Source organism: Hypanus sabinus, chromosome 21 (assembly GCF_030144855.1).
Source record: "Hypanus sabinus isolate sHypSab1 chromosome 21, sHypSab1.hap1, whole genome shotgun sequence".
NCBI lineage: Eukaryota > Metazoa > Chordata > Chondrichthyes > Myliobatiformes > Dasyatidae > Hypanus > Hypanus sabinus.
In genome coordinates this window covers 69,511,737-69,539,290 of record NC_082726.1, presented here as the reverse complement: position 1 = coordinate 69,539,290, position 27,554 = coordinate 69,511,737, and the positions used below count along the sequence as shown (strand labels likewise).

General features: G+C 41.6%; 1 protein-coding gene across 3 annotated transcripts in view; it reads left to right on the top strand.

The window, feature by feature from the left end:
• The window catches only part of LOC132379180 (adenosine kinase-like), a 298,065-nt gene that overhangs the window by 26,607 nt on the left and 243,904 nt on the right, over nt 1-27,554 (top strand). For all 3 annotated transcript variants that reach the window (XM_059946851.1, XM_059946849.1, XM_059946850.1), the window contains exon 3: nt 11,717-11,770. In XM_059946851.1, the coding sequence (XP_059802834.1) occupies nt 11,717-11,770 (54 nt within the window). The remainder of the gene's footprint in view (nt 1-11,716; nt 11,771-27,554) is intronic.

The window sequence follows — 27,554 nt, the reverse complement described above, 5'->3', positions numbered from 1 at the left end:
GGCATCCCATCTGATAAGACTAGAAGTCACAGCACTCTTAAAGGACGAGGGTGAGCAGACAGAAGTCGTGGTACATTTTAGTACCAATGGCATAATTAGGAGCAGGGATGAGGTACTGAAGAGGGAAGGGGGAGCTAGGAAAGAAGCTAAAAACAGAATTAAATGGGTAGTTAACTCTTGATTGCTATCTGTGCCACGCACCAGTAAGGGTAAAAATAGAATGATATATATTCATCTGCCATACTGGATGAATGTATTGCTGAAAAATTAATGTAGGAGGCAGAGTTTAAGATTTGTGGTTATTAGGATAGTTCTGGGGAAGGTTTGATTTGAACAAAAGGGATGGTTACACATGAACTGAAGAAGCATCAATGTTTTTGCGGGCAGATTTGTTAGAACTTTGGGAAGGGTTTAAACTAGTTTGTCAGGGGGATGGGAGCCAGAGTGATAGGTCAGGGGTTTGTGTAAAGGTAGATGCTGCATGCAGAGAGACTGAGGAAGGGTAGGCAGTGAACATGTAGTTGCAGTCTGGGATGGTTGAAGACTTTCTTTAAAGACAAGAAGTATAGGAACAAGGGTGATGAACTTAAAAGTTATTACATGGAACTATGATGAAGTGCTCACTGTAGAGACTAGGTTGTCATAAAGGCAGGAATGGCTGCTGGATGTTCTGGGGTTTAAATGTTTCAAAATGGACAGGGAGACACTTAACAGATGGGGGAAATGGCATTGGTAATTAGGGAAGTAGCATAGTTGCATAAAGGGAGAGCATTGAACCAATAGAACCATGAACACTACAGCACAGTATAGGCCCTTCGGCCCTCCATGTTGTGCTGACCCATATAATCCTTAAAAAAAAGTACTAAACCCACACTACCCCACAACCCTCCATTTTTCTTTCATCCATGTGCCTGTCCAAGAGGCTCTTAAATACCCCTAATGTTTTAGCCTCCACCACCATCCCTGGCAAGTCATTCCAGGCGCTTACAACCCTCTGTGTGAAAAAAAACACCCCTGATGTCTCACCTAAACTTTCCTCCCTTGATTTTGTACATATGCCCTCTGGTGTTTGCTATTGGTGTCCTGGGAAACGGGTACTGACTATCCACCCTATCTATGCCTCTCATAATCTTGTAGACCGCTATCAAGTCCCCTCTCATTCTTCTGTGTTCCAAAGAGAAAACTCCCAGCTCTGCTAACCTTGCTTCATATTACTTGTTCTCCAAACCAGGCAACATCCTGGTAAATCTCTGCACCCTCTCCATAGCTTCCACATCCTTCCTATAATGAGGTGACCAGAATTGAACACAATACTCTAAGCGTGGTCTCACCAGAGATTTGTAGAGTTGCAACATGACCTCTCTACTCTTGAACTCAATCCCCCGTTAATGAAGCCTAGCATCCCATAGGCCTTCTTAACTACCCTATCAACCTGCACAGCGACCTTGAAGTATATATGAATTTGAACCTCAAGGACCCTTTGTTCATCCACATTATTAAGTAACTGACTATTAATCCTGTACTCGGTCTTCTGCTTTGTCCTTCCAAAATGCATCACCTCACACTTGTTTGGATTGAACTCCATCTGCCATTTTTCTGCCCAACTCTGCAGCCTGTCTACATCCTCTTATAACCTTCGACAACCTGCAGCTCCATCCACAACTCCTTCAATCTTCGTATCTTCCACAAACTTACTCACCCATCCTTCCGCCTCTACATCCAGGTCATTTATAAAAATCACAAATAGCAGGGGTCCCAGCACAGATCCCTGCGGCACTCCACTAGTCACCGACCTACAGGTAGAATACTTTCCTTCCACAATTACCCTCTGCTTTCTTCCTTTAAGCCAATTTCTTATCCAAACAGCCACTGATCCCATGCCTCATGACTTTGTGGATGAGTCTTTCATGAGGGACCTTGTCAAATGCTTTGCTAATGTCCATATAGACCACATCCACTGCCCTACCCTCATCAATTTCTTTGTTACCTCTTCAAAAAACTCAATCAGGCTCATGAGGCATGATCTTCCCTTCACAAAGCCATGTTGACTATCCATGAGTAGACTGTACTTCTCCAAATGCTCGTAGATACTATCCTTAAGTATCCTTTCCAGTAGTTTGCAGACCACCAACATAAGACTCACCAGTCTATAGTTCCCAGGTTTCTCCCTATTACCTTTTTTAAACATGGGAACTACATTTGCCATTCTCCAGTCCTCTGGCACTTCCCCTGCAGCCAAAGAGGATTCAAAGATCATAGCTAATGCTCCTGCAATCTCTTCTCTCAATTCCCACAACAACCTGGGGTGTATCACATCTGGCCCTGGGGATTTATCAATCTTAATGTTTTTAAGAAGATCCAGCACTTCTTCTGTAATCTCCACATTGTCCAGCACACAGGCCCACTCTACTTCGACCTCATCACGATCAAGATCCTTTTTACTTGTGAATACTGAAGCAAGGTATTCATTTAGGACCTCCCCAACCTCCTCTGCCTCCAGGCATATGTTGCCCTTTATCCTTTAGCGGTCCCACCTTCGTTCTCGTCATCCTCCTATTCTTCACATATGCATAGAACGCTTTGGGGTTCTCCTTAATCCTACATGTCAAGGGCTGCTCATGCCCCCTTCGAGCTCTCCTAAGTCCTTTCTTTAGCTCCTTCCTGGCTATCCTATATTTCTCATAAACCCCTCCTACTTCCTGCTTCTTATATCTAACATATGCTTCCTTTTTCCTCTTGTCGAGTTGCCTCACATGTTTCGTCAGCCACGGTTCCCTTTTCCTACCATTTTTTCCTTGCCTCAGTGGGACAAACCTATCCTGAACCCAGCTCAAGTGGTCCCTAAACTTCTCCCATATTACTTCTGTGCTTTCCCCTTTGAACATCTGTTTCCAGTTTACTCTCGCTAGTTCCTGCCTCATCCCTTCAAAGTTAGCCTTTCTCTAGTCAAGCACTTTACCATTTCGTCTGATTTTATCCCTTTCCATAGCTATGCTGAAGCTAAGGGAGTTGTGGTCACTCTCACCAAAATGCTCCCCCACCAAGAGGTCTGTCACCTGACCAGGTTCATTATCCAGAACAAGATCCAGTATAGCCTCTACTTCTGTCGGCCGGTCCACATACTGCGTCAGGAATCTTTCTTGAACACACCTGACAAAATTAACCCCCACTCAGGAGGTGCCAATCTATATGAGGGAAGTTGAAATCACCCATAACTATTTCCTGCACCATTTTAAAATCTGCCTGCTTATCTACTCCTCAGTGTCCTGAGGGCTATTTGGGGGTCTATAGACTACTCCCAACACAGTGATTGATCCCTTCCTATTTCTGACTTCCACCCAGACTGACTCCGTGGACAGTCCTTTTGCAGTGTCCTCCCTTTCTATAGCTGTGATACAATCCCTGAACAGCAATGCCACTCCCCCCCCCCCTTTTGTATCTTCCGTCCTATTCCTTTTAAAACACCTGAACCCCGGGACCTGCATCATCCAATCCTGCTCTTCCTCCAACCAAGTTTCAGTAACGGCCACAACATCGTAGTTCCGTGTACTAATCCATGCTCTAAGTTCATCCTCCTTGTTCGTAATACTCCTAGCATTGAAATGGTCACATTTCAACCCCTTTAACTGGCTACAATTATGTTCTGTCCTTTCTCATCAACTCGGAACTCTTAGCATCATGCCCATGTCCTTCTACCTTAATCCCTGCACCCACATTCTGATGCCCGAGACTTTGTGGAGGAATTGGCTATAGAGTCTTTGGGTGTGGTTGTTAGCAAGAATTTGGGAGTGTAAATTGGAAACAGATAGTTACAGGGTTATTTACAATGGAAATGTGGAGTTTTTATGTTGCATTTGCATGTGGGTTCTGAATAAATTTTGCCTCATTGAGGCAGGGAAAGGATAATGGGATAAAGGAATCATGTTTGACAAAAGATGTGGAACATTCAGTCAAGAGGAAGAAGGAAGCATATTTAAGATTTAGGAAGCAATGGTTAGATAGGGCTCTTGTGAGTCCTAGGCAGGGTAGAGATTAAAAAGGGGCTTATAAAGCTAGACATATGTGAAAAACGGAGAGTGGCTAGAGTGAGGATAGAACCAATCAGGGATAAAAGAGGACGCATATGCCTGGAGTCAGAGGAGGCCCTTAATGAATATTTTGCTTCAGGATTCATCACTCAGAGCAAGGGGCCCCAAATTGGGATTCACAGACCCTTCAGTAAGGCTCCATGGCATTAAACATTTGTGACCCCCTGAGTTAAAGGGACTTGATAGCTGTGAGATCAGTGTGGAAGAGGCTAATGTATTGAGTTTAAGAACGAGGTTGTCTGGAACATTTGAAAGACATTAGGTAAGATAAGACCCCGGGGCCAGACAGGATGTATTCCAGGTAATGGGAAGTGAGGGAAGAGATTGCTCTGCTATTGCAATGATCTTGATGCACTCACTGGCCTTGAAAATAGTACCCAAAGATTGTAGGTTGGCAAATGTTATTCATTTGTTCAAGAAAGGTGTTAGGGATAATACTAGGACTTATAGACCCGTGAGTCAATATTGGGCAAATTATTGGAGAGGATTCTTAGAGTCATAGTTTGCAAGCATTGTGTGATTAAGGATAGTCAATAAGGTCTTGTGAGAGGCAGATTCACTCTTTTGAAAGAAGCGATAAATCCCTGACATCTCCTCTGTACTTAATTCCAAGCACCTTAAAACTGTGCCCTCTCATGCTAGCCATTTCAGCCCTGGGAAAAAAGCTTCTGACTATCCACACAATGAGTGCCTCTCATCATCTTATACACCTCTATCAGGTCACCTCTCATCCTCTGTCGCTCCAAGGAGAAAAGGCAATCTTAAGAAAGAAATTAGAAAAGCTAAAAGAAGATAAGAGGTTGCTTTGGCAAGTAAGGTTAAAATAAATCCAAGGGTTTCTACAGTTATATTAATAGCAAAAGGATAGTGAGGGATAAAATTGGTCCCTTAGAGAATCAGAGTGGACAGCTATGTGTGAAGCCAAAAGAGATGGGAGAGATTTTGAACAAATTCTTCGGTATTCACTAAGAAGAAGGATATTAAATTGTGTAAGGTAAGGGAAAGAAGTAGGGTTGTTATGGAAACCATGATGATTAAAGAAGAGGAACTTCTGGCGCTTTTAAAGAATATAGAAGTAGATAAGTCTCCGAGTCCTGATAGGATATTCCCTAGGACCTTGAGGGAAGTTAGTGTAGAAATAGCAGTGGCTCTGACAGAAATATTTCAAATGTCATTAGAAACGGGGATGGTGCCGGAGGATTGGCATATTGCTCATGTGGTTCCATTGTTTAAAAGGAGTTCTAAGAGTAAACCTAGCAATTATCGGCCTGTAAGTTTGACGTCAGTGGTGGGTAAGTTAATGGAAATTATTCTTAGAGATGGTATATATAATTATCTGGATAGACAGGGTCTGATTAGGAACAGTCAACATGGATTTGTGCATGGAAGGTCATGTTTGACAAATATTATTGAATTTTTTGAAGAGGTTACTAGGAAAGTTGATGAGCGTAAAGCAGTGGATGTTGTCCATATGGACTTCAATAAGGCCTTTGGCAAGGTTCCACACAGAAGGTTAGTTAGGAAGGTTCAATCGTTAGGTATTAATATTGAAGTAGTAAAATGGATTCAACAGTGGCTGGATGGGAGATGCCAGAGAGTAGTGGTGGATAACTGTTTGTCAGGTTGGAGGCCGGTGATTAGTGGTGTGCCTCAGGGATCTGTACTGGGTCCAATGTTGTTTGTCATATACATTAATGATCTGGATGATGAGGTGGTAAATTGGATTAGTAAGTATGCAGATGATACTAAGATAGGTGGAGTTGTGGATAATGAAGTAGGTTTTCAAAGCTTGCAGAGAGATTTAGGCCAGTTAGCAGAGTGGGCTGAACGAAGGCAGGTGGAGTTTAATGCTGATAAGTGTGAGGTGCTACATTTTGGTAGGAATAATCAAAATAGAACATACATGGTAAATGGTACAGCATTGAGGAATGCTGTAGAACAAAGTGATCTAGGAATAATGGTGCATAGTTCCCTGAAGGTGGAATCTCATGTGGATAGAGTGGTGAAGAAAGCTTTTGGTATGCTGGCCTTTATAAATCAGAGCATTGAGTATAGGAGTTGGGATGTAATGTTAAAATTGTACAAGGCATTGTTGAGGCCAAATTTGGAGTATTGTGTACAGTTCTGGTCATTGAATTATAGGAAAAATGTCAACAAAATAGAGAGAGTACAGTGGAGATTTACTAGGATGTTACCTGAGTTTCAGCACCTAAGTTACAGAGAAAGGTTGAACAGGTTAGGTCTTTATTCTTTGGAACGTTATAAGGTTGTGGGTGGACTTGATAGAGGTATTTAAACTTATGAGGGGGGATAGATAGAGTTGACGTGGATAGGCTTTTTCCATTGAGAGTAGGGGACATTCAAAGAAGAGGACATGAGTTGAGAGTTAAGGGGCAAAAGTTTAGGGGTAACATGAGGGGGAACTTCTTTACTCAGAGAGTGGTAGCTGTGTGGAATGAACTTCCAGTGGAAGTGGTAGAGTCAGAATCGATATTGTCATTTAAAGCAAAATTCGATAGGTATATGGACAGGAAAGGAATAGAGGGTTATGGCCTGAGTGCAGGTTGGTGGGACCAGGTGAGAGTAAGTATTCGGCATGGACTATAAGGGCCGAGATGGCCTGTTTCCGTGCTGTTATTATATGGTTACACTCAACCTATTCTCGTAAGGCATGCTCCCCAATCCAGGCAACATCCTTGTAAATCTGCTCTGTGCACTTTCTGTGGCTTCCACATCCTTCCTGTAATGAGGTGATCAGAACTGAGCACAGTACTCCAAGTGGGGTCTGACCAGGGTCCTACACAGCTGCAACATTACCTCTCAGCTCCTAAATTCAATTCCAGATTGATGAAGGCCAATGCGTTGTATGTCTTCTTAACCACAGAGTCAACCTGTGCAGCAGCTTTGAGTGTCCTATGAACTTGGACCCCAAGATCCCTCTGATCCTCCACACTGCCAAGAGACTTACCATTAATACTATATTCTGCCATCATATTTGACCTACCAAAATGAGCTACCTCACACTTATCTGGGTTGAATTCCCTCTGCCAATTCTCAGCCCAGTTTTGCATCCTATTGATGTCCCATAGTAACCTCTGATAGCTCTCCATACTATCCACAAGACCCCCCAACCTTTGTGTTATCAGCAAATTTACTAACCCATCCTTCCACTTCCTCATCTACGTCATTTCTAAACATCACGAAGAGAGGGGGTCTCAGAACAGATCCCTGAGGCACACCACTGGTCACTGACCTGCAACCAGAAAATGACCCGTCTACAACCACTCTTTGCCTTCTGTAGGCAAGCCAATTCTGGATCCACAAAGCAAGGTCCTATTGGATCCCATGCCTCCTTACTTTCTCAGTAAGCCTTGCATGGAGGTACCCTATCAAATGCCTTGCTGAAATCCATATACACTACATCTACTGCTCTATCTTCATCAATGTGTTTAGTCACATCCTCAGAAAATTCAATCAGGCTCGTAAGGCACAACCTGCCTTTGAATAATGCATGTTGACTATACCTAATTATATTATGCCTCTCCAAATGTTCATAAATCTTGCCTCTCAAGGTCTTTTCCATCAACTTACCAACCACTGAAGTAAGAATCACTGGTCTATAATTTCCTGGGCTATCTCTACTCGCTTTCTTGAATGAGCGAACAACATCCACAACTCTCCAATCCTCTGGAACCTCTCCTGTCCCCATTGATGATGCAAAGATCATCGCCAGAGGCTCAACAATCTCCTCCCTCACGTCCTACAGTAGCCTGGGGTACATCTCGTCTGGTCCCAGAGACTTAACCAACTTGATGCTTTCTAAAAGATATAGTGCATCCTCGTTCTTAATATCTACATGCTCAAGCTTTTCAATCTGCTGCAAGTTGTTACTATAATTGCCAAGATTCTTTTCTGTAATGAATACGGAAGCAAAATATTCATTAAGTAGCTCTTTTTTTCTTTTTTTCTCTGGAAGCTGGGTTGGGCTACCATCCAGATTTTCTGTTTGAGTACCTTATTTTATGGTTTGTTCTCTAGTTCTAATAATTTTATGGTCAGAACTTTTCACTCTTCTGTTAATTAGAATTTATAATGGATCAAAATATTAATTTACTTAAGTTTTAATGTGAAATGGTTAAATCATCCTGTGAAATGGAATAAGATTTTTGCTTGTATTAAAAAGTTAAGGACGCCCATTATTTTTCTACAAGAAACGCATGTACGTAGTTGTGACAACGTATGCCTTTTTAATTGGTGGAGGGGTCTACAATTTCATTCCTCATTCAGAGCAAAATCTCGATGGGTCTCGATTTTTATAGATAATACAATTTCTTTTGTTCAACATAAAGTTGTCTTTGACCCTAATGGGTGAGTAGTCACAGTGTCAGGGGAAGTAGATTATAAATTAATTGTATTTGATAATGTGTGCGCTCCCAATTTGGATGACCCATGATTTTTTGAGCGTTTATTTTCATTCCTGCCAGATTTGAGTTTTTATTCTTTAGTGATGGGAGACCAGTATTAGATTGTTCTTCTCTTAAATCAGCCACACCTAATAAGTCAGCTTTATTTATTCAGTCCTTTCTAATGAAGTGTGATATTATTGATGTGTGGTGGGGTTTTTTTCACCCAGCAGAAAGGGAGTATTCATTCTTCTCTCATGTCCATCATTCCTATACCAGGATTGATTATTTTTTTATTGATAGTCAAATGATTCCATCAGTTCAATCCATTGAATATAAAGAAATATCTGAATCCGACCATTTTCCTGTATTTCTATCTTTAAATCTTCCTGGTTTCACTCACATGAACAGATCCTGGTGTTTTAATTTAACTTTGTTATCTGAAAAGGATTTTCTAAAATTTTTGGAGAATCAAATTACTTTTTTCTTTTGAAGAAAATACATTGGAAGAGACTTCTGGTCTTGTCATTTGGGATGCTTTTAAGGCATATATTAGAGGACAAATGATCTCCTATACTGCATATATTAAGAAAAAAGCTAATAAAGAGAGAACTGATTTAGTTAATCAGTTAAAACAATTACCCTAGAAATATGCTTTGGCACCAGACCCTGAACTATACAAAAGATGTATTAAAATTAAAACTAAATATGATCTTATAACGTATCCAATTGAAAGCCAACTTTTTATATCTAATGTTACAACTTATTTACCCTCTGTTTCTTTTACTGACTAATTTTAGTCAGTTTTCAGAATATAAATTGAATTTACCTAAGAGTGAATTGTTTACTTTAAATAATTAGATAACCAATATTAATCTTCCTTTTAAAATTGTAATAAAACAATATATGAAATCAATGTCCTCCACCAACCAGGTCATGCTCTCTCTCATCTTGCTGCTGCTATCAAGTAGAAGGTACAGGAGCCTTAAGACTTACACCAGTTTGTTAAGGAACAGTTATTATACCTTAATTATCAGGCTCATGAACCTGAGAACCTAACTTCACTCGACCCCATCAGAGTTTTATGTGGTGACATGTAGTTGGTTTGATAATAAATCTAATTTGAACTTTGAAAAGAGAAGATGTAAGATGATCCAGCATGGGGAATGGAAGAGCCCAGGGGGAGGAGGTGCATAAATTTCTTTACTTTCCAGTAAGTTTGCTCTCTTAATGTCTTCGAAGCCATTATGAATTTTTCTTGACTTTGCTTTCATGAGGTAGTTGCAACCCTATTAGAACTTTGGACTCATGGTTAAATTTGAAACTGGCACTAATATCACTCTAATTGAGCTGGAAGCAAATTGAGGATTGACAGCCTGTTTGGTGTCAATTTCCTTAGGGATTTATTCACATTTCAGTTGGCATTTTTAAGTGAGGATTTAAACTGAGCAATGTGGAACAGTCTTCCCATTGCTACTGATCTGTGGGAAATATAAGGTCCCAGAAAGTGTTTCACCTGCTGAAACGCTGAATCTTTCTGTTACTTGCTGGGTATGTTTTAGGCTGATGATTATCGCTTTTTGGGTGAGTACAGTTGCAACAAGTCAAAAACAAGCTGTCTGAAAAAACACAATGTTGGCATTTATTTCATGAAAACTAGAACATACAGTAAAAGCAAGGATGTACCTCTGATGCTTTATAAGGTATTGTTCAGACTGCATCAGAAATATTGCGAGCAATTTTGGGTTTTGAATCTAAGGAAGGATGTGCTGTTGTTTGAGATGGTTCAAAGGAATTCATAACAATAATCCCAGGAATGACAGACTTAATACGCAAGGAGTGTTTTGTGTTTTTGAGCCTGTACTCAAAGGACTTAATAATGGTGATGGGGATTTCACTGAAACCTCCCAAATACTGGAAGGTCTGGATAAAGAAAATGTGAAGAGGATGTTTCCATTAATAGGAGAGTCTAGGGTAAGAGAATAGCCTCAGAAGAGCAGGGGTCTCTTTAAAACTGAGATGAGGAATTTCTTCACTCAGAAATTTTGTTCCCACATTGGGCTATGGAGGCCAAGTCTCTGGGTGTATATAAGGCAGGTATGATCAGTAAGGGGATAAAGGGTTATGGGAGAAGGCAGAAGAATGTAGTTGAAAAAAAAAATCAGCTATGATTGAATAGTGGAGCAGACTAAATGAGTCAACATGGACTAATTCTGCTTCTGAATATTTTGGTCTTAATGGTCTAACGTTGACACCATCTATGTTAAAAAGTGCTTCATCATCCACCATCTTTCTGTCATTGGCACAGAGTGGTTAAAATGTAATGCAGTCACTTGCCAGGTCTTGTCCAACGTCGCATCACAACCCTCCAATATCTGGCACCATGACTAAATTTGAATGTGATGTGCATGAGTTCTGCAAATGGAGTAGTGGCTGATTAATTCAAAAGACAGCTGGTCTTCAAGTAAAAACTGTAACCTTCCCATGGTAATTAGTTGGACACAAATGTCTTTAAGAATGCAGGCTGACTGTTCACAGTGTGAAACCATTTGATGTGGAACATTCTGATTTGTACCATCGTAGCTACATGTGGGAAGATGGTAAAAAAAATTTCTTTCATGTTCATCAACCCACATTGAAATGATTTGTTTCTGACTTAATGGAAACATTAGCTTATGGACCATTCTCAGAAATGGATCTCCTGCACAACCCAGGTATATATCTGCATTTGATATAGTGTGGGAGAATTGGAGAGCTGGACATTCCACCGAGTCTCGGGTATCTTTCTGTAAGATAATTTTGAGTCTAATCAGTATATGTAAGTGTTTTTGTACTGGAACGTTGATGGAGGGAGTAAAAAGGGGGGTCACATAACAAAAAGGTGAATGAAGCTTCCTAGGGAGCATTTGGAAGAAATGTGTTCGGAGCTATGGGAGGTAACAAGAGCACGGGAAAGGAAAACTAATTGCATCTCTTTCAAAATAAAACCCTACAGGACCTGGAGGCTGAAAGACCTCTCACTTTGCAGTGATAAATACCTGCCCTACCAGAAACAGACAATCTATATCTGTGAGAGTGGAAAAACAAAGCCATTCCTTCAAATACAAACTGCTGGACAAATTCTGATTGCTCCATTTCATGAACTTTTTAACTGTTATTTTTCTTGAGAAGCAGCTGTATTCTGCTTTCTCTAGTACTAAATTATATTTTTGTTCTGATTTAAAGGTATGGGTTGAAGACAAATGACCAGATCCTGGCTGATGAGAAACACAAGGGACTGTAAGTGAATTTTAGTGAACTAAGTAATTAAAGGAGGCTGAAAATAATTGCAGGATGTAAATAATAGTTCCCTGTAAAACATGTACTCTTGGTATGTCTAAAATTATGCAGAGGGGCCAAGTTGAACAACTTGACCTTATTGTTGCTTACTCATTAGGGAGATTGATGAATGCACTGAAGGAGATTGAAAGAAGACATAGTAGTACACTGGATTTGAGAAGCTTTGAATATTGCCTTAAAGTCTTGCACAGAGCTTTAAGTAGAACACTGTGGCTCCATGTTTGTTTGTGTATAGTAAATGAATACATAATCAATAAGCAGTGAGTCCTAGTCCTTTCTATAGGATCCTGCTTGTGCGATTTTTGAAGTACAAAATTGTTCAGTACAACATCAGAGGGGGCCACATGCATTGATTAAATACAAGATAAAAGCCTTTGACTTCAGGTAAGAGTTAAGATTGGGACTAATGTAGAAGGACTGATATACTAGATATACTGATAAACTATAAGACTACAGGAAGATATTATAGAGATATCTAGGAATGAAATAGTTTCTACAAGGATTGAAAGTATGGTTTTGAATACTGACATGGAACTGCAATGTTTATTTTTTTCCTGATTCTGGATTGTTCAGAAATAATATTAAGTATTTATGATGAGGCAGCTTTTCAGAGGATAAATGCTATGTGATATGCTCTGCAATTTTCTATCAGGAGTATTTTTTAATTCAGGGAATGATTGCGCAGGAAATGCTTGCTCTGATCGGAGGCAATAAATGTAACAAGGCTTGAGGGCCTCCATTGGTCAGAGCTGACCATGGATGTTTTGACCTAGCTGTCTAGGTATGCAAGTCTGGGCAGTATGATATGGAGAGCAAGCCGTTGCCCATGTAGCAAGCTCTCTCTTTCCATGCATCTGCTAAATTCAAAGGAACAGCAAAGACCGATACAGTTCGGTACCAGCGGCATTGCAGGAGTTGTCAGTCAGCATTGAACTCAAGGCTCGGTAGTTCAGTTTTCCTTCGATGGAAAATTTATCTGTGTAAAGTCATTGGAAGGACAATCTTGGTCAGTAAAAAATTGTTTTGAATCTCATGTTTTCAGGTATTGCTGGGTGAACACTGATAAAATTTGTTACAGATAACAAAGTTATTTTGATTTTAACCTTGAAGTTAGTTACATTTAAAATAAATAATTCTCTGAAACAAACTTGGCTGAGTTATGCAACAGACATTAAACAAACAAAAAGTAGCAGGTCTTTTCAATTTGTTCTAACAGGCTAAGAACAATCCACCAAATTGAAAATGCAACCTTTTGTGATGTTAGTGATTTTCTTACTTTGTTGAAAAAATATCCTGTCCAGAAAGAGAATCATTCAGTCCACGAAACCTGCAACATCCAGCATTCATATATTATCATTATTCCACTCCACTGCAGATTGTTCACTTGGTTATGATTATCTCTTCTCAGAACTTCTCTTTTTAAATAAAATAAGCACCGAGCTGTAGCTTGATGACCTTCGGCTCATACGGGACATGAGGTGATAGAGAGGTAGTCTATCCTCTCTATAGGTAGAGATAGATACCTCTATCTATAGGTAGATAGGTAGTCACCCCTAGGTTGCAGGAGGCAGGTAATGAGTGACTGTCAGAAGGAAGGGAAATGGGCAGCCAATGCAGAATACCCCTGAGGCCATTCACCTCAATGATAAGTATACCACTTTGGATACTGTTGAGGGGGAATGACCTAGTAGGGGGTGGGGGGAAGCTGCAATGACCAGGTCTCTGGCGCTGAGTCTGGTGCAGTGGCTCAGAAGAGAAGACAGGTGATAGGAGATTCCACAGTCAGAGGAACAGAGAAGAGATTCTGTGGGTGCAGATGATGGTATGTTGTTTCCCAGTTGCTGATGTCAGGGATGTCTTAGATTGGGTCCACAACATTCTAAGTGGGGAGGATGAGCAGCCAGAAGTCTTGGTACATATTGGCAACAATGATATGGGTAGGAAAGGTGAGGTGATCCTGAAGAGAGAATTTGAGGAGCTAGGTAGAAAGCTGAAAAGCTGGACCTCCAGGATGGTAATCTCTGGTTTGCTACCTATGCCACGTGCCAGTGAGGGCAAGAATGGGATGATTTGGCAGATGAATATGTGGCTGAGGAACTGGTGCAGGGGATAAGGTTTCAAATTTATGGATTATTGGGTCCTCTTTTGGGAAAGGTACAACCTGTACAAAAGGGATGGGTTACACCTGAACCCAAGTGGGGCCAATATCCTTGCAGGTAAGTTTGCTAGAGCTGTTTAGGAGGGTTTAAACAAATTTGGCAGGGAAAGGGGACCGGAGTGATTGGGTTGAAAATGAGATAATTGGATTACAAACAGAGGCAGTATGTCGTGAGCCTGCTAGCAAGGACAAGCTGATAGTGCAAAATTGCAGTCAGCAGGATGAGTTGCAATGCAAAAAGACTGACAGAATCAAAAAGGGTGAATACAGAACTGAAGGTGTTATATTTGAATGTGTGCGGTATAAGGAATAAGATAGATTAAACTTGTAGCACAGTTACAGTTTGGCATATATGAGTCGTGGTTGAAAGAACATAATAGCTGTGAGCTTAACATCCAAGGATACACATTGTATCAAAATGTGATGATACAAAACTTGGGGGTGTTGTACGGAGAGTGGAGGGCTATCAGAGGTTACAGTCTGATAGGATAAAAAACTGGGCTGAGAAGTGCTAGATGGAGTTCAACCCAGATAAGTGTGAGGTGATTCATTTCCATAGGTCAAATACGATGGCAGAATATAGTATTAATGTTAAGACTCTTGGCAGTGTGGAGGATCAGAAGGATCTTGGGGTCCGAGTCCATAGGACACTCAAATCTGCTTCACAGGTTGACTGTGTGGTTAAGAAGGCATATGGTGTGTTGGCCTTCATCAACTGTGGGATTGAGTTCAAGATCAGAGAGGAAATGTTGCAGCTATATAAAGCCCTGGTCAGACCCCACTTGGAGTACTGTGCTATGTTTTGGTTGCCTCACTACAGGAAGGATGTGGAAGCCAGGGTGCAGAGGAAATTTACAAGGACGTTGCCTGGATTGGGGAGCATGCCTTATGAGAATAGGTTGAGTGAACTTGGTCTTTTCTCCTTGGAGCGAAGGAGGATGAGAGGTGACCTGATAGCAGGTTTATAAGATGATAAGAGGCATTGATCCTGTGGATAGTCAAGAGGCTTTAGCCCAGGGCTGAAATGGCTAACAAGAGAGGACACAGTCTTAAGGTGCTTGGAAATAGGTACAGAGGAGACGTCAGGGGAATATTTTTTACACGGAGAGTGTGTGGAATGGGCTGCCAGCAACTGTGGTGGAAGCGGGTACAATAGGGTCTTCTAAGAGATTCTTGGATAGGTACATGGAGCTTAGTAAAATAGAGGGCTATGGGTAACCTGAGGTAATTTCTAAAGCAAGTACATGTTCAGCACAGCATTGTGGCCGAAGGGCCTGTATTGTGCTGTAGGTTTTCTATTTTTCTAAAAGGACAGGCAGGTAGGCAGAGGGGATGGCATAGCTCTATTGGTTAAAAAATGAAATCAAATTATTAGAAAGAGATGATATGGGGTAGGAAATATGCAGCTAGATTGGGAAAATCAGGTTGGTGATGGATGCCAAGAGGAATAAATTTCTAGAATGCCTACAAGATGGCTTTTTAGAGCAGCTTCTGGTTGAGTCCACCAGAGGATCAGCTAATCTGGATTGGGTATTGTGGAATGAACCGGAATTGAATAGAAAGCTTAACATCAAGGAACCCTTTGGATGCAGTGTCCATAAAATGCTAAAATTCACCCTGTAATTTGAAAGGGGGAAGATAATGTCAGACATATCAGTATTACAGTTGAGTAAAGGGACTTGCAGAGGCATGAGAGAGGAGCTGGTCAAAATTGATTGGAAAAGGACACTGGCAGGGATGATGGCAAAACAGCAATGACTAGAATTTCTGGGAGCAATTTGGAAGGTCCAAGGTATGTACATCCCAAAGGAGAAGCAGTAATCTAAAGGCAGGATGACATAATCATGGCTACAACAACAATGCCAACATAACAGCCAAAGAGAGGGTATTCTGTCCTCACTTGTTTTTCCCATTTTCTTAAGCTAGACCAATGAATAACTCCAGTCTTGACACAGCTGTAGTTGAAGGCAGTTTTAATTATTCACCAATGAGTTACAGTACACAAGGAGCCAGTGTAAATGACAGTACTTTTTGACATTTTAACGAAAGACAGATTCAAATATTGTTGAAATTCCTTTGTCTAATAACAAGTGTTTCTAACTACTAAATGAAATATACTATCAATTATATAATGGCTGACCTAATGTTGAAGGTTAATTGCTTAATGATGCGATGGTAAGTCAACAGCAGCTGTGAAATTACAAGTACCTGTAGTGAGATTTAGTAGGGATAAGCAAAGCACATGAGGAAAGATGTATCTGTAAAAGATGTCACCAGCTGAACCCAGGACCTACACACAAAAAAAACATTAACCATGTTAGAGTCAATGCTCCTGATCAATTGAGTAGCACAGTCAAGTACTAAAGAATAATAAGACCATCAATTAGATTCAAATATATTTACATTTATTTTTTTTATTAATGAATGTATAAATTATACAACCTTGAGATTTGTTTGCTGACAGGTAGCCACAAAACAAGAAACCCTGAAGAACCCAATTTAAGGAAAAAAAGAATAAAAGTAGAAGACCAACACTCGATGCACAAGAGAAAGAAAAAAATACAAGTCGTGCAAACAACAGCATTCTGAATAGAAACATAGAAAATAGGTGCAGGAGTAGGCCATTCGGCCCTTTGAGCTTGCACTGCCATTCAGTATGATCATGGCTGATCATCCAACTCAGAACCCTGTACCTGCTTTCTCTCCATACCCCCGATCCCTTTAGCCACAAGGGCCATATCTAACTCGCTCTTAAATATAGCCAATGAACTGGCCTCAACTGTTTCCTGTGGTAGAGAATTCCACAGATTCACCACTCTCTGTGGGAAGAGGTTTTTCCTCATCTCGGTCCTAAAAGGCTTCTCCTTTATCCTTAAACTGTGACCCCTCGTACTGGACTCCCCCAACATCGGAAACAATCTTCCTACATCTAGCCTGTCCAATCCCTTTAGAATTTTATACGTTTCAATAAGATCCCCCCTCAATCTTCTAAATTCCAGTGAGTATAAGCCTAGTCCAGCGAGTATACGCCAGTCTTTCTTCATAATGAAGGTCCTGCCATCCCGGGAATCAATCTGGTGAACCTTCTTTGTACTCCCTCTATGGCAAGAATGTCTTTCCTCAGATTAGGGGACCAAAACTGCACACCATACTCCAGGTGTGGTCTCACCGAGGCCTTGTACAACTGCAGTAGAACCTCCCTGCTCCTGTACTCGAATCCTCTTGCTATGAATGCCAACATACCATTTGCCTTTTTCATCTCCTGCTGTACCTGCATGCCCACTTTCAATGACTGGTGTACAATGACACCTAGGTCTCGTTGCACCTCCCCTTTTCCGTTCAGATAATAATCTGTTTTCCTGTTCTTGCAACCAAAGTGGATAACCTAACATTTATCCACATTAAATTGCATCTGCCATGAATTTGCCCACTCACCTAACCTATCCAAGTCACCCTGCATCCTCTTAGCATCCTCCTCACAGCTAACACTGCCGCCCAGCTTCGTGTCATTCGCAAACTTGGAGATGCTGCATTTAATTCCCTCGTCTAAATCATTAATATATATTGTAAACAACTGGGGTCCCAGCACAGAGCCTTGCGGTACCCCACTAGTCTCTGCCTGCCATTCTGAAAAGGTCCCATTTATTCCCACTCTTTGCTTCCTGTCTGCCAACCAATTCTCTATCCACATCAATACCATACCCCCAATACTGTGTGCTTTAAGTTTGCACACTAATCTCCTGTGTGGGACCTTGTCAAAAGCCTTTTGAAAATCTAAATATACCACATCCACTGGCTCTCCCCTATCCACTCTGCTGGTTACATCTTCAAAAAATTCTGTAAGATTCGTCAGACATGATTTTCCTTTCACAAATCCATGCTGACTTTGTCCGATGATTTCATCTCTTTCCAAATGTGCTGATATCACATATTTGATCACCGACTCTAGCATTTTCCCCACCCCTGATGTCAGACTAACCGGTCTATAATTCCCTGTGTTTTCTCTCCCTTTTTTAAAAAGTGGGGTTACATTAGCCACCCTCCAATTCTCAGGAAATAATCCAGAATCTAAAGAGTTTTCAAAAATTATCACTAATGCATCCACTATTTCTTGGGCTACTTCCTTAAGCACTCTGGGATGCAGACCATCTGGCCCTGGGGATTTATCTGCCTTTAATGCCTTCAATTTACCTAACACCACTTTCCTACTAACATGTATTTCCCTGAGTTCCTCCATCTCACTAGACCCTCGGTCCCCTACTATTTCTGGAAGATTATTTATGTCCTCCTCAGTGAAGACAGAACCAAAGTAGTTATTCAATTGGTCTGCCATGTCCTTGTTCCCCATGATCACTTCACCTGTTTCTGACTGTAAGAGACCTATATTTGTCTTTTTCTTTTCACATATCTATAAAAGCTTTTCCAGTCCATTTTTATGTTCCCTGCCAGCTTTCTGTCATAATCTTTTTTCCCTTTCCTAATTAAGCCCTTTGTCCTCCTTTGCTGGACTCTGAATTTCTCCCAGTCCTCAGGTGTGCCGCTTTTACTGGCTAATTTGTATGTTTCTTCCTTGGAATTGATACTATCCCTAATTTCCCTTGTCAGCCACGGGTGCATTACCTTCCCTGGTTTATTCTTTTGCCAAACTGGGATGAACACTTGTTGTAGTTCATCCATGCGATCTTTAAATGCTTGCCATTGCATATCCACCATCAACCCTTTAAGTATCATTTGCCAGTCTATCTTAGCTAATTCGCGTCTCATACCTTCAAAGTTACCTTTGTTTCTGAATTAACTATGTCACTCTCCATCTTAATGAAGAATTCCACCATATTATGGTCACTCTTACCCAAGGGGCCTCGCACGATAAGATTGCTAACTAACCCTTCCTCATTGCTCAATACCCAATCTAGAATGGCCTGCTCTTTTGTTGGTTCCTCGACATGTTGGTTCAGAAAACCATCCCATGTACATTCCAAGAAATCCTCTTCCTCAGCACCCTTACCAATTTGGTTCACCCAATCTATATGTAGATTGAAGTCACCCATTATAACTACTGTTCCTTTATTGCACGCATTTCTAATTTCCTGTTTAATGCCATCCCCAACCTCACTACTACTGTTAGGTGGCCTGTACACAACTCCCACCAGCGTTTTCTGCCCCTTTGTGTTATGCAGCTCTACCTATATCGATTCCACATCCTCCAGGCTAATGTCCTTCCTTTCTATTGCATTAATCACCTCTCTAACCAGCAGCACTACCCCACCTCCTTTTCTTTCCTGTCTATCCCTCCTGAATATTGAATATCCCTGGATGTTGAGCTCCCATCCTTGGTCACCCTAGAGCCATGTCTCTGTGATCCCAACTATATCATATTCAATAATAACTATCTGCACATTCAATTCATCCACCTTATTACGAATGCTCCTCGCATTCAGGCTTGTTTTTACAACACTGTTAGCCCTTATACAATTATGTTGAAAAGTGGTTCTTTTTGATTTTTGCCCTGGATTTGCCTGCCTGCCACTTTTACTTTTCACCTTACTACTTTTTGCTTCTACCCTCATTTTACACCCCTCTGTCTCTCTGCACTTGTTCCCATCCCCCTGCCACATTAGTTTAAATCCTCCTGAACAGCAGTAGCAAATGCTCCGCCTAGGACATTGGTTCCAGTCCAGCCCAGGTGCAGACCGTCCTGTTTCTACCGGTCCCACCTTCCCCAGAACTGGTTCCAAAGCCCCAGAAATTTGAATCCCTCCCCCTTGCACCATTTTTCAAGCCAAGTATTCATCTGAAATATCCTCCTACTTCTACCCTGACTAGCAGGTAGCACTGGTAGTAATCCAGAGATTATTACCTTTGTGGTCCTACTTTTTAGTTTATCTCCTAACTCCCTAAATTCACCTTGTAGGACCTCATCCCATTTTTTACCTATATCGTTGGTATCTATGTGTACCATGACCACTGGCTGTTCACCCTCCCACTCCAGAATGTCATGCAGCCACTCAGAGACATTCTTGACCCTTGCAGCAGGGAGGCAACATACCATCCTGGAGTCTCGTTTGCGGCCGCAGAAACGCCTATCTATTCCCCTTACAATCGAATCCCCTATCACTAGAGCTCTCCCACTCCTTTTCCTTCCCTCATGTGCTGCAGAGCCACTCATGGCGCCATGAACTTGGCTGCTGCTGCCTTCCCCTGATGAGACATCTCCCCCAACAGTATCCAAAACGGTATATCTGTTTAGGAGGGAGATGACCTCAGTGGACTCCTGCCTACTGCTATGCTGTCTAGAGGCCACCCATTCCCTTTCTGCCTATGTAGCCTTTACTTGTGGTGTGGCCAACTCACTGAATGTGCTATTCATGACTTTCTCAGCGTCACGGATGCTCCAGTATGAATCCAATCGCAGCTCCTGCCGCTCAATGCAGTCTGCCAGAAGCTGCAGCTGGACACACTTCCTGCACACATAGTTGTCAGGGACACTGGAAGTATCCCTGATTTCCAACATGCTGCAGGATGAACAAACCACGGGGCCAATCTCAGCTGACATGACCTACCCAATACGTGCCTCAACTTCTGAAACGTTCTCCTTTTAAAGGAACTTACCCAGCCTTACCTCACTTGGAGTGAAGCTCGTTGAAGCCTCTCGGGACAAAGTCTGTCCCTCTCTGCTCTGTCGCCCACTCCATCTTAACTGCTCCCTTTAAGTTCTCCCACTGCCTCACAGTCCGACTTTCATGCGCTTGCGCGGTCATGTCCCTGTTAAACTGCCGAAGAAAATGACCGACTTCCACAAACTACTCCCTTTAAATTCTCCTGCTGCCTCATGGTCCGACTGACACGCGCTTGCGCAGTCATGTCCCTGTTAAACTGCCGAAGAAAAAAAATCCCAGAGTAGGCCCATACCCTTTCTTATCAGTCCATCATATTAGCAGGCATGGAGCACAGCAGCCAGGGCAGTCATTATAGCCTCATTGCCAGAGGTGACCATCATGGAGAATGAGCAAAATCAGTTCTTGCCTCCAATCTGGGCCTAAAGTTGTCTAAATAGGGGATTATACCTTGCACTAGGATCCAGGCACCACTGCTGTGAAAGGCCCCAGCCCAGCCCGAAGCCACACTCAAGCTCTTCAAATCAGCTAGGTGCCCAGGGTGATCCAACCTTGTATGAGCATCGAGATCGAATTTGAAATACAGGAGTAAAATGTTGTCATTCGAGATGGATCACTAACCAAACAGGTTCTAGATTTGTTTTGGATCATATCAAGTATACAACAGAGGATCCAAAACAAATCTAGAATCTCTGCACCCTCAAAATATTGACTTTTACAGATTTGTAATTAGAGTTCACGTTTCAGTTATTTCCCAACAGTCTATTTTCCCATCTATACTGTTTGTTTACTTCCCAAGCAATCTTGGGGCACTTCTTGAGCATGAATGTAAGTCAAGGAAAGTGGCTGCTTGCTCACTAACAGTTGTTTTGGAAACTACGGAAGGGGAGCTGTGTCACCCAGCTGTTTTAGCTGTCTTGATGGAACCCGTTATCCATTACCCTCAGTAAAGTAAAGTCACCCATTGAAGGAGCTAGTTTGTTTGTCATCCTTTGTACAAAGACAGATTCACCCATGCTTTTTGTGTTGCTTATCAAACCTCTTTGATATGAGGTTAAGAAAGGAGAGATGGGAGGCTGGCAGGACTGGCTGAAGCTCTCTGTAAATGGATGCTGCTAATGCAGGTCACAAGTCTGGGACACCTGTTTTCTAAAATGGTAGTTCTGAAGATGTTCACAGGTGAAGATTTGTGTGCTCCCATTATTGTGTGCTCCCCCTTATAGTTGTGACATTACCCTTATAACATGCCTTTTCTAGCTCCTTTTGCCCTCTTAACCCTATACGTTGTCTACTACTTAGAAGCCTATTAATGATTGCATAATAGTTTCTTAACTCCACCTACAAAGATTCAATGTTTTCTGACCATTTGTCTCCTCTTTCTAAAGATGTAATTTTATCTCTTACCATCAGAGCCACACCACTGCCCATGCCTTCCTGTCTGTCTTTCAATACAAAGTATATCCTTTGATGTTAAGCTCCCAACTTTGGCTTTCTTTCAGCCATGGCGATTATGCCCACAATGTAATACCGACCAATCTCTAATTGTACCAGGAGTTTGTCCACCTTATTCCAAATGTTATGAGCATTTAAATACTGCACCTTCAGTCCTGAATTCTTTGCCTTTTTGAATTTTGAATGGTACAATTAACTCTTTGCTCTGTCTGCATTTGTACGCAATCATTGGCTTGACCTTCCTTACACTCAAAGATATCCTTTACTCTGGCACCAGGGCAACAATACATCCATCTGAAGTCTTGCTTGTGGCCACAGAAATATCTATCTTTGCCCTGATCAATATTTCTCACCTAGTGCTTGACGTACTCTGCTGTATCACAGAGCCAGCTGTAGTGCCATTGATCTGGTTGCTGTTGTTTTTACCCCTGAGGTCATGCTCCAAGTGTTATACTTGTTAAGGAAAAGCTACCAGCAAATCCTGCAGTCACACATCCATCTGAGTGAACTTCAGCCTTGAAGCTCCTGTCTTGAGCACTCTGTGCCCCCTGTATGCTCCTCAGTGAGTCCAGGTATTGTTCTAACTGATCTGTATGGTCTGATAGCAGTAGTATTTGGACATCCTTCTGGTGAACATTGTCACCAGGGACACCTGACCACACTCTGATCTCCGACATCTCACTGGCAGTGAATATCATTCCAGTGATGCCATCGCAGCCCCTTTCAGCAACTCAAGGAACCAAGAAATGGAACCAGAATGTTTACCATGTTGCTCCTCCCTCTTGTCACTGAACCAACGCAATGCTTCCACCTCAGCAGCCTTAAAATGTGCGATCTGTTTGATCTTGCCTTTCTTATTCATTGCGTGGTTTCAATGGTTGCTGACATTCTTTCTCCTATCAAGACCTCACAATAAGCAATCAGACTGTTAGGTGAAATGATACTGCCCGATAAACACTGGCTTTGCCTGCATTACCCATATTCCCAAAAAACAAGGTCCCGCTGAAAGGTCTCAGCCTGAAAAGTCGACTGTACTCTTTTCCATAGATGCTGCTTGAGCTGCTGAGTTCCTCCAGCATTTTGTGTGAGTTGTTTGCATTTCTACTGACTTCTGCATCCCCCCCCCCCCCCCCCAACCTGGCTGATCTTGCTAACGGTGTGATTAAGTAAAGATGTTATCAATGAGTAAATATTTATGTGAACTGAGGCGACCTTAAGGTTTACTTAGTGATGGTGACCACCTCTGTAACCTCTGCCAGTAGAGCATTGAGGGCTCACAGTTTGTTATGTTCAAATTTGCTTTTGTATTTGTCAGCTGGTGTTTGTAGTTTGATGGTCATCGTACTGAATAAAAATGTATTTCAAATACATCTTTATTTATTCACTTGTGGTTAAGCTCCATTTTAATCCTGTAACGTGTAAGTTCAATGCTAGTGGAAGTGTTCCAAGCACAAACTTTCCAGATTAATGTTGAGGTTTAAAACTGGGTGTAAGTTTATACTTGCATTATTTCTACATTTTCTTTTTACTGTTTTTCTTATTCTGGAATTGTTCATCAGGCAAATGAAATGAAACCATTCTAGACTGTAAGTATTTGTAATCATTTCTTGCATTGTGGAATGAAAGTTGTGACTTGCCATGGGAGATGTTTTTGATGTCACTGAACTTAACCATATCTTTGACTCACTTTAGAAAATTGTGACTAATCTGCTGACGCATTTTTAAATGTTTCTTCCAAAATAATATCAGTGGAATAATAATCAAAGGGAGACATTGGTCATCAACAGAAACTTCTAGCTTCTGAAGAAAACAGTATTTGAAGATCAAAATCTCAAACAGAGTCCTATGTTTATGATGCACTGACCAGTGGTTATTAATTTGAGTAATAGGCCCTTCTGGTCCAATGGGCCATGCCACCCAGTTACACACCCACATGACTAATTAACTTACTAATCCATTCGTATTGGGAATGTGGGAAGAAACTGGAGCACCCGGAGGAAATGCGTGTGGTCACAGAAAGAATGTTCAAACTCTTTACAGACAGCAGTGGGATTTGAACCTGAATCACTGGCGCTGTAATAGTATTACATTAACTGCTAGGCTACTGTGCTTCTTGTCCACTTTCATGCTGCTTAGACATAGAGCACAGGAAACATACCACCACTGCTGCCTTCCAGATTCCTTCTAATCCAGTGGCAGGATTAGCCAACTAGCAATGTTGTCTTCATCATCAATACCGAGGTCCTACTTACAATTTTGGCTCCAATAATCAGACCACATTGATCATCCTAACCCTAATGAGAAATACCAACTGAATAACAGAAAAATTCAAGGAGATTTTCAATATGCTCTTGTAAAAATGCAATCTGTGTCCCTGGCCTATGACTTATTGAAGTGGGGAAGTAGCATTGGTATTGGGATCACGTTTTGGGGCCACAGCCTGAATCTTGAATGGTTCAGTAATTTCTGAATACTTTCTCCTGGCTTAATAATGTGACATCTTTCAGTTTTCTTTTTATTTGTTGTGCGTTAAACACTACTTCTCTCCATTGCTGTAACTCTAAAACAATGTGCAGTCAAGTCACCATGTTGATAGTACTAGAGTAGGTTCTAAATAGTACCTTCCTCCAGTTGCCACCTTGTACCTCTTGTATTACTACATCAACCACCTGACTTGTCTAGTGTGGGTAGAAATACACTTCTCGCATTTTATAGTGTAAAGGACATAATAACTGGCTGTAGGTCCTTTTACTTATTTAAGTTCAAAGTAAATTTTATTTTCAAGGAACATGTATGTCACCATATGCAACCCTGCCATTCATTTTCTTTTGGGCGTACTCAATAAATCCATAGAATAATTACAATAACATAATCAGTGAAAGACTGGTCATTTAGATCATTCACTCTGAATGCAGAAGACAACAAACTGCAAATCAAAAGGAATAAATAATAATAAATAGACAATGGTATTGAGATATAATGAAGAGTCCTTGAAAGTGAGTCCATTGGTTGTGGGAACATTTCAATGATGGGGTAAGTGAATTTGAGTGAAGTAAAAGAGCCATAGAAAAGTACAGCACAGAAACAGGCCCTTTGTTCTATCTAGTCTGTGCCCAGCCATTTAAACTGCAACTTCTATCAACCTGCATTGTGACCATATCCCTCCATACCCCTAGCATGCATGTACCTATCCAAACTTTTATAAGTATTGAAATCAGGCACTTGCAAGCTCTGTTCTCTCAAAATTTCACTTTTGAAAGATTCCAACTTACCAAATGCACTTTTGCCAGAAAATACCTTGTCCCAATCTGCACTTGCCAGATCCTTTCTGATATCATCAAAATTCACCTTTCTCCAATTTAGAATCTCAACCTGCGGACCAGACCTACCACTTTGCATATTTACATTTAAATTAATGGTATTATGATCACTAGATGCGGTGTTCCCCCACACAAACTTCTGTACCTGCCCTTGTCACATTCCCTCATAACAGATCAAGTATCGCACACTCTCTCATTGGGACTTATACATACTGATTCAGGAAACTTTTATTGAACACATTTGACAAACTCTATCCCATCTAGTCCTTTTACAGTATGGCGTCCCAGTCAATATGTGGAAAGTTAAAATCACTTACTATAACAAACTTGTGTTTCTTGCAGCATTCCACGATCTCTGTACAAATTTGTTCCTCCAAATCCCTCGGACTGTTGGGTGGTCTGTAATATAGCCCATTATCGTGGTCGTACCTTTTTTAATCCTTAGTTTCACCCATAGTGCCTCACTAGACAAGTTTTTCAGTCCATTCTGACTGAGCACTGCTGTGACATTTTTCCTGGCAGTAATGCCACCCCTTCTCCTTTAATTCCCTTCTGCTCTGTCACATCTAAAACAATGGAACCCTGGAACATTGAGCAGCCAGTCCTCCCCCTGCTGCAATCAAATCTCACTAATGGCTACAATATCATAATCTATGTATTGATCCATGCCCTGAGCATATCTGCCTTTCCTACGATACTTCTTGCATTGAAATATACACAGCTCAGGACATTAGTCACACCATCCTCAACCTTTTGGTTCCTGACTTTGTGGTCCCTCTTCCTACATATGTCATTGGTACCTACATGAACCATGACTTCTGGCTGCTCACACTCCCACTTAAGAATGCTGAGGATTCGATCCAAGTTGTCCTGCACCCTGCACCCTGCACCCTGCACCCAGGAGGCAACAATACCATCTAGGAATCGCTTTCTCCTCCACAGAACCTCCTTTCTTTTTCCCTAACTTACAAATCCTCTATCACTTCAGCTTGCATCTTCTCCCCTTCTGAGTTGCTATTCTTCTTCTAGGTCAGTCCCACCCACCTGCAGCCTTTTTGTTTCTGATTGAAGCCTTGATGAGCTAAAGCCTCAAAAATTCCCACCCTAACTCTGCCCACTCCAGTAATGGCTGCTTCACATGCCATTGCATTACTTTAATTTGTTCTTGCCTATTAATTCAGAATGCTGATTGGCCGCTGCTCAAAGCTCCAAACTGCTGTGAGTCACTGCCTTTTAGACAGTAAGACGTAGGAGCAAAATTAGCCCCATAAAGTCTGCTCTGCTGTTCGATCATGGCTGATTCCTTTTTCCCCCTTCTTAGCCCCACTCCCAGCCTTCTCTCTGTAACCATTGATGCCATGTCCAAACAAGAACCTAATAAGCCCTGCCTTAAATATGTCAACTGCCTGTGATAATAAATTCCACAAATTCACCACACTTCGGCTAACAAAATTTCTCTTCATCTTTGTTTTAAATGGATGCCCTCTATTCTGAGGTTTTGCCCTCTTGTCCTTGACTCCTCCACCTTGGGAAACATCCTCTCCACATCTACTCTGTCTAGGCCTTTGAAGACTTGAAAGGTTTCAATAAGATCCTCATCCTTCTAAATCCCAGTGAGTACAGACCCAGAGCTATCAAATGTTCCTCATATGACAACCTTTTCATTCCTGGAATCATCCTTGTGAGCCTCCTCTGAACCATCTTCAATGCCAGCACATCTTTTCTTAAATGAGGAGCCCAGAACTGTTCACATTTGAGTGCTTCGACATCACATCCCTGTTCTTGTATGCTAGACTAGTGGTCGCCAATCCGTTGATCTCGATTGACTGGTCGATCTTTGAGACTTTCCCAGTAGATCCTGAAAAAAGAAAAGAAAAATAAATATACAAATACTGTTGAGAGATTGTTTCTGGGTTGTGGGGTTTTCGTTCCATTCTTTCAGCCCTGTGCGCATGCGCATAGGTCCCCCGCACTACACAGTGTACTTCAGTGGTCCCCAACCACCAGGCCGCGAGGAAACAATATGAGTCAGTTGCACCTTTCCTCATTCCCTGTCACAGCCACTGTTGAACTTGAACGCACACGAGGTCATCAGTCGTCTAAACGCGCGGCCGGTGGGAAATGCCGATGCTGCTGTCCAGGAGCGTGGCCGGCGGGAAATGCCGATGCTACGGCCTGGA